We start from the raw sequence: 8,588 nt of genomic DNA, 5'->3' as shown, positions 1-8,588 counted from the left end.
GAACGACGGACAGAATAAAGAAGTAAAGAAAGACAAGGAGTACACGATGGCGTAGCGAACAAAACAACGGACAAACGCACAAACGGAATGATACTGAAAAATTGAACGAACACGAACGTGCTTTCACCCGGGGTATTTGAACCCGGGCGTCTTCCTGGTCACCTTGGTGTGCCGGTTGGGTTAACCGCAAACCAGCAGAGGCGCTGATGACGATGACGGCGTCTCCGAAGACGTCTCAAAGGACTCTGGCTGTTGCGTGCCATCATGTTCCCTGGGTTGAAGACTAGAGCAGTACTGATCCAAAGAGAGGTTCAAAAAAGGAGGCAGGGATCAATCGGGGACCAGCCGCCTGAAGATGAGGTGAAGTAGAGATGATCACAAGGCATGGAGATTGCATTCGGAGAGAGGGGATGTAGCCATGAACAGATAAGCAATCTACTTCATTCTTCTAGGCTGTGCTACCTTTCGCTATAAGGCCCTTAGGGGAAAAAATGACAAGACTACTCCTAGATAGGAGGTGGATTGTGTCACATTCCAGCAAGTACCAGTCGAGGAAAGATGGTTGTTCATGTCACGTTGAAGATTCTCTCTTTCTCACGGTTGAGATGCATCGGCTAGGGCTTTTGGAAAAAGGAAAATCAAACTCTTCCATTGACCCCCACTGTCTTATGGGGTTATATAGTGGGCCTGAGGATAAATGGGCCTAGAAGAATGTACTTAAGAGAAATACAAATAAGAGAAAAAGAAATAAAAGAAACATAGTAGTTGTCGAGGCTCTCTGGTTGACAGTTCAGACAATACCAGTCACAATTCATTGCCCTGGAAAAGGGAGTCATGTGCCATGGTGCATAATTACTTGAGAAGTGTCAAAAAAAAAAACAATTTAGCATTATTTTTGTGTAATATAAAGACAATACAGATGGAATTATCAGTGAAATCAGACAGTCATAGAGTTATAGTCTTACAACTAAGTACAGAGATGGAGGGGTCCACCTCAGGAATGGAATAAGAGCTCACCATAGTACCTATCACCCTTCCAGCCTTGTCCACATCAAAGGCGGCAGCTGTCAGTCCTCTCCCCACAACAAGTATGGTCCGACCATAAGCCGCGAGTTGACATGGCGGTTTGATCAGCAATGGCGAGAGTCTGCCTACCATATCCCATTGATCATGTTCCCTCCGCCACATCATTAGTTTTGCCCCTTGTGATTGATCCAGCATGTACAGGTTCTCTCCGACAAGGACCGTGGGGCTGTAGCAACATAGTGCAAGATCAGGACCTGCCAGACATTTCCCCTCGTCTCCAGCTGTCGAACCGAGAATGCCTCGATAGAACACGTTAGGTGACAGCTCATGGATGGTATAGATCATACCATGTAATGGGATGAGCTTATGGACGTCTGTAGGAAGCTGAAGATCATGGTTCTTGATCCAGATGTTGGAACATGTATCATACATATCCCATGTTTGAAGTGGTGTTGAGCTCACATAGGCTTCATTGGCTACATAGATCCCATTCCCCAGGACCGTTGATAAAAAATAGCACCTGAGACACAGAAAACAAAGAGGGGATGGATCAATAAGTTACAATCCTGATGGAACTCCACATCTTGATTTCTTTTAATCTGAGGGGACCTATTTTGTATTTTTTATGACGATGGGATCATAGTTAAGATTTTGTAGCAAATCATGCATAGACCATAAAAATAATGATAAATAATTAATTTTTCGTGATATATATATCTTTTGATCACAAATTTCTGACAAGCCAGATTAAAATTTACATTTATGACATGGTTGAGTCGTTGAAGAGATAATGCCTTTATATTTTTGTATGGAATAAATTCTCACACCAAGTTAGCTAAAAGAAGAAGAATAAGGAAGAAAAAACTTAAAGTAGGTGGACTTTGTTATAGAATACTGCACACTACTCTGAGTAAAAGAAGTTGGGAGGCTAACCCTTTATCTCTCTATTGATCGTATTAATACATTCATCGGCATCTTAAGGATAAAAAAATAACACCTACAGCAAAGGAAATATAATGATTAACATTACCTTGGCGTGGGCATTGAGGCGGCCCTTCCCCATGTATTAGTAAATGCATCATAAACGTAAACTTCATCGGTAGCGTCTTCCTGCCAACTACAACCACCTAAAACAAACAGTTTACTGCCCAACGTTTCAAAAGACATGCCCTCCCTCTTACAACATTGAGGAGGCACACTTTGAAGAGCTGTCCAACATCTCCTTCGTGAGAATGGATCAAGAACATAATAAGCAATTCTTCCAGAGGCAAGTCTACACACTGCATATACCCAGCTTTCCTGCATATTATGTTCTTTACGGCTCTGCTGAAATTCTTTACTTCCAAGCAATGACTTCCACCGCTTTGAAACGCATCTAAGAATGTTGTAATATCTTCTAGGAACCCATGCCAAACAAATAAGAGCAATGTCATCAGGAAGACCACTTATTAATGGTGCATGGTGATCACCGAATTCACAGCTGCTATCCAATGAGCTAGCAGCAGCGGCCATCCTTAAGAAATATTTGTTATGAAAAACAATAATCAGTTCTTGAACTCTGCAAGAAAAATAATATAATAAATTTCACATCACAAAGAATAAAATGTATCCAGGACAGTAAACTTGGGTTTTGGGGAACAATATTTTCCTATAGAACAACACATTCTGTGTTTCATCGAAAGATTATTATCATACAAACTTGTTGAATGACAATAAGATAAAATCACAATGAAATGGAATTTTCCAGGTTCATTCAAGGAAATAGAAGATTTCAATCTGCAAAAGAAGTCTAGGAAGCAGATCCCGTCTCGAAACTTCAGTTTCGCAGCGCCTTGTGAAATGCAAATCAATTTGGGGCAACGAATGCGCTGGTATCGGAAATAGAAGCATCTTCGTCAATGTTTCTCCTTTTCCACTTAAAGAAAATATTAATTGAAGCGTTTGCCGCACATACCTTGAACTACTTCTAATCTATCATTCCCTCCCAGATCTCCTGAGCGGATTCAAAGACACTCCACTCTTTCAAATCGTTATCCCTTGATGAAATGCGAAGCCGACTGCGACGCACTATTAAGAGAGGAAAATAATACAAATGTAAGATCTCCGATTCTGGCAGAACGAGCAAAAGGGTCAAATTGGTTTCGACCCGACATGTCAAAAAAGAATAACAAAAATACAAATTCTGCTTACACAGGAGCGAGATTCATGATTCGTCCATCGACCGGTAAACGAAACAAGACAGTGGAAGATCAGGGTGATCCTCACATCAACGATAGAAAACTTTCCTCCGAAATGAACTCGAGATCCATCAAAAACGTTGAATGCGCCTATGATCGCTGAGATGTCACGCTACGATCTCCCCCTCTCAAGTCTAAATTGATCAATACCGCTATTCATAAAGAAGGGTCATTTCAAGGGGTATTTATATAATTTCAATTTAAAAAAAAAGGTATTTCAACAATGTTCATGGCTTTGTTTCACTTATTTAAACCATTGGGCCTTTACCGTCATCAGTTATCTAGCCGTATCTAGGAACGGTCTCCAACTAAAGTATTCATGCCTTGCTCTCTGTCCGATTCGTATCGTCATTGGGTGCTGGTGATTTACTCTAGGTTAACAGACGTAGTCCGGCCCATCAGATGGAAACATATTGCAACTTCAGACTGAGTGACAAACGACTGACTGAGTTTTCCTCCTGAACAGTTCCATCATTCATCATCAGTCTTTGAGCCTTCATCCCCACCATCCAATTCTGTCATCCTTCTAGCAGCCCCAGCTGTAAGTAGATGTGGTCGTTCAGTTCTTTTTGTGCGAATTTGTGTGAATTGTTGGTTCTGTTTGGTTTTCCGAACAGAACAAAAACGAATTCTAACAGAAGATCGCACAGACCCGTGTGCAGTTCTTTTGTTCGCTTTGTGCGAATTTTGTTCTAATTTTGTTCTAATGTGTGAATTTTGTTTGTTTTTAAAAATAAAAAAGAACATAACAAAGAACAAGTCCATGTGCAGTTCTTCTGTGCACATATTTTGTTCGCTTTAAACGAACAGAAAATAGCAACCATGTCTAGGGTTGTTATACAAGTGACGGATGAAAATTTTGGACAGAAGAGATGTGACTGAATCTGATATATATATATATACTGTATATAGATAGACGGGTGTTAGTAGCAGAGACTCAGTCCCTTACCTAATAATAATTATGCCAGATATTATCATTTTTTACTTGTAGAGACATTGTCTCACATGGAAGAAAAAAAACAGTTTTATAAATTATATGTTCATATCATTGTATTGAATTAGAATTCTAATAGGCTTGATTAATCCCACATGGAAACAATCAAGTTGAGCCTAGAGAGAGACAATGACAGTACGGTTGTCCCTTGCATCGTCGTGGATTGACTCTCTCATGGTTCTAGAGTGGGCTATTTTTCCACAAATATTTAAAACATAATTCCTAATTTAAAATATGATCACGAGAACCCATATTGTGTATCTTCATCCTACCCCTAATTCAGAACACTGCCAAATAAAGTGTACCCCAAGTCAAAACATCACAAGTAATGCCCCGTCTCGGGTCGTCGCAAGGAAAATTATAACTGAAATCCTTTTAATCTGGAGTAAATTTATAGCAACACATATCCAAATCATATTTTACTAAAACCATGGTAGTAATTTATAAATTTATGATACTGGAGCATGGATCATATGTTTCTAGGTCGACGAATGACTTCTTTATAACACGAAAAATGAGAAACGATTTGAGTTCTTTTGTTTCATTTTTCAAGTGTTTTGTAGAAAAGTAACCCCCCCAATTTTTTGGTAGCAATACTCAGTTCTCTCATCTCTTGAATTTTTCATATATATTTCTTCCACCCAAAACACAACTACTAATAAAATTCCTCTTTGCCAAAGTGGAGGATAGTGATGAATTAAAGTTTGAAACAAAAAGAAATATATCATATTGTTTTATTTCTTTTGTTTTACATTTGTCAATGATATCATATCATTGATATCATTTTTTGATAAATTATTTTCTCGTATTGGCTTTTGAAATTGAAATCTTCCTGAAAGAAGAAATACTATCAGATCCTGCTTAAATGTGAACCAAACACAAATACAATATATTATATGCGATATAAGAGTGGACATATGTGTGTGTATTAAAAAAGTGGATATGGTGTAATTGTAAAATATTATCATTGCCAAAGAGAGGATGTGTCTTTGATTCTCACTATGATTATTAATTTAATGTAGTTTACTACTAGAGTGTTTTCATTAGGTGATTTTTTTTATTTGTCTACCAGCCACTCAAAAATAAAACCCACCATCCATAAATAAAAAACTCATAAGAACTAGATAAAGGAGTAACGCCACACCTAAAATAATAATATTATCAGATTATGTCTTAAATACCATTGGATGGGTTAATGTTTATTTGCTTTGGAAACACAATACACTATGGCAAGTTAATGTTTCACAATTTATTGGATCCTCCACTTATTTGATGGGATGGTCAATATATTATCTCTAGTTAAACTCTTAATAACTTATCATTCGATATAACCCTTTTGGTTTGAATAGTTATCAATTGAGGCTTGGGTGTTCTTATTTAGACATCTTGTCTTGGCTACTGCCTTTATGTTTATAATTTCTTGGTGCGGTTATTGGCATAACTTAATTGAAACTTTAGCATGGGCTCACAAGCACACACCTCAATATCAGCGCTAACCAATATCTGATATCATCAACCAAAATATGGTAATGGGTAAAGACAAAGGGTGTGATTCCATTTCCCATTACTGATACTCGATTTAGCATTTATTTTGATATGGTCACCCAATATCAGCTGCAGTAGTAGTTTGAAATATCTTGCTACGCCAAATGTCACAATCTTATTTGTTTAGATTGCAGCCAATAGAAAAATATGGATTTCACTGACAATAAATGCAATTTAACGCACAGACGTAGGGAGATGAGAAAAATGATCTTTATTTCACAGTAAAATGCGCCGAAATGTGTTTTAAATGTAAATGTACATGTGGTATAACTTGATTTGATGATGGGGTAAAATCATTGAATACATCACAATTCCGATTTACTTTCTATCATTTGAGGTTCATATGACAGAATGTGATTGGATTGGTGGCTGAATCAAGGATTTTCATGCAAATGATTGGCACATTTTGATCAAATTTGACAAGTTATGTCACCGCATGATTAATGGACTTGTTATATGCAAATAATTGTAACTTTATGAAAAAAGTAGAGGGTATGTGTTAGAACATGATTGGAGCTTAATTTTAAATGTGGATTCCAAAATATTTATACATCTTTCCTTGTTAATCTATCTCCCTCTCTAACTCTATCGCTTTCAGTATCACTATCTCCCTCTCTCAATCACACATGTGCGCACACACATACACACACACACCCTCTCCATCTCTTTCCCATACTCTCGGCCCTTCTCTAACTCCATCTATTTCCTTCTCACTCTCTCCCCCTCTAATTATATCTATTTCCCTAATTCTCTCCCCCTCTCCAACTCTATATCTTTTCCTCTCCCTCTCTCAATCTTTCTATATTTCCCTCGAAATCTCATGATCTCCCTCAATCCCATGTGCGTGGCCCATTTGAAGTCCATCATTATAAACTCCTTGGTTTGCAAAATGTAATCCACTTGGAAGGACACCAAGTTGAGTGGAACCCATTGAAATGAGAACATTATGTTTTTACAATATTTGTTTAACACTAGAAGTGCAAACTCATGCCTAGATTTTATTTGATTTATTGCACTGGTTCCACGAGCAAAATTTCAGGTTATTTTTCAACATTAACTTTTACTAATTAATGAATTTTAAATATTAAACTTTGACTCTAGGAATTGGCACACGTCATCCGTCTCGTCACGCGTCACCATGACGGACACATGACAGATGACGTGATGGTGACGGTGACCATTTTACAGGTCCGTGATGGTGACGGTGAAGGATGACAAAGTGGTAGTGATGGGACGTGACGGAGACAGGGTGCCGAGGATGCGTGATGTGGTGGAACGACTGTCATGGATGATGGCCGTACGAAATTTTTGAAAAGTTAAAGCGTACAGAAAATACATATAAAATCATTACTTTTAATATTTCTGATGGCTGATATTTTGCCACCTGACGTGGCCATTTTGATTTCTTGGCATTTTGCACAGACTCGGACTAGGTCCGAGACTGGCGCAAACTTCAGGTCTAGGTTTAGATTTTTGCTAAAACTAAGATCGACTGCTAGGTTCCCTACTTAGAACTAGTGTTTGTCCAACCGATATCTGGTATTGGACACCCGATATCCGATATCCGGGAAAAAACTAGGACGGTGTCTGATATCGGATATCAGATATCGGACGATGTTCGTCCATTAGGTGTAGACAGATATCGATGATGTATATCGGAGGGCTAAGGACGATCTGGATATCGGATACCAGATATTGGATTTCGATATCCGGATATCGGAACCGATATCCGGATATCGATATCCAGTATCGACTGGAAAAAAAATAATATTATTCATCACCTTCAATGATTTGTATACATCCAACACCAGATGCTTTTGATATGTTTTCAACATCGGTTAATATATATAGTGCAAGATTTTTATTTTCTTCCATATGGGATAACAGTATTCGTCGTTTACATAAAAAATTGAACCCTGTTATCCCATATGGATGTATAATATTTATTAAATGATATAGTAATATTATAATATTCAATATATTTTAAGCCAGTTATATATGTAATACATTTAAGATATTATTACCTCATCCAATAAATACAGTCCGAAATTTCTATTTTCTCCCATATGGGATGAAGCATTCGGAGTTTGATATTAAACTCAGAATCATGATGTTATCCCATATGGAAGAAAAAAAGTTCGACACGTATATATTAAACGAGCTTCCAACTTCCCTCTTCCGCAAGTTGACTCGTCTAACCTCTCAGTAAAAATGATTAAATTATATTTATGTACAACCCCCCTAAGTTGGATATTGGAATCCGATATCCAACACCGATATACGATATCGTCATCTTCCTCGTGAGTCGGAGGCAGATGACGACATCGGGACAAATACCGATATCGGATATCGACACTGTAGCAACCGATATCTGATATCATTAACCGATATCCAGATATCGGAAAGAACGGATACCGAATATTTGATTTTCGGTATCCAGTACAGCATCCGTCCCAGTACCGTAATCCAATACCGGTCTGAGACGGAGGCGGATGACGACATCGGGACAAATACCGATGTCGGATATCGGCACTGTAGCAACTGATATCCAATATCGTTAACTGATATCTAGATATCAAAAAAACAGATACCGAATATTTGATTTTTGGTATCCAGTACAGCATCCATCCTAATACCGTAATCCGATATCGGTATCGGGACCGGCGAACACTACCTAGAAGGCTAGAACAGACCAAACTCCATGTAGGAGGTTGGGCCGAAAATCCAGATATCAGATTTGGGCTTGCTCTTGAACCTCGAACTCTTGTATATATATAATTTTTTTG

General features: G+C 38.1%; 1 protein-coding gene across 4 annotated transcripts in view; it reads right to left on the bottom strand.

Annotated features, from left to right (window-relative positions):
• Positions 1–3,410, bottom strand: part of LOC144706796 (F-box/kelch-repeat protein SKIP4-like) — a 3,871-nt gene extending 461 nt beyond the window's left edge. The window contains exons 1-5 of one of the 4 annotated variants that reach the window (XM_078579848.1): positions 3,217–3,410; positions 2,981–3,093; positions 2,057–2,584; positions 1,018–1,546; positions 1–349 (exon numbers count right to left, since the gene is read on the bottom strand). The exon at positions 1–349 is cut by the window's left edge and continues 461 nt beyond it. In XM_078579848.1, the coding sequence (XP_078435974.1) occupies positions 284–349; positions 1,018–1,546; positions 2,057–2,538 (1,077 nt within the window). In that variant the 5' untranslated portion in view covers positions 2,539–2,584; positions 2,981–3,093; positions 3,217–3,410 and the 3' untranslated portion in view covers positions 1–283. Of the gene's footprint in view, positions 350–866; positions 1,547–2,056; positions 2,585–2,980; positions 3,094–3,216 lie in introns of those variants that run through there. The other 3 variants (XM_078579845.1, XM_078579846.1, XM_078579847.1) reach the window with 3 other exon arrangements.
• Between the last annotated feature and the right edge of the window lie 5,178 nt (positions 3,411–8,588).

Source organism: Wolffia australiana, chromosome 8, assembly GCF_029677425.1.
Source record: "Wolffia australiana isolate 7733 chromosome 8, ASM2967742v1".
NCBI classification, from domain to species: domain Eukaryota; kingdom Viridiplantae; phylum Streptophyta; class Magnoliopsida; order Alismatales; family Araceae; genus Wolffia; species Wolffia australiana.
This window is presented reverse-complemented; position numbering and strand designations above follow the sequence as displayed.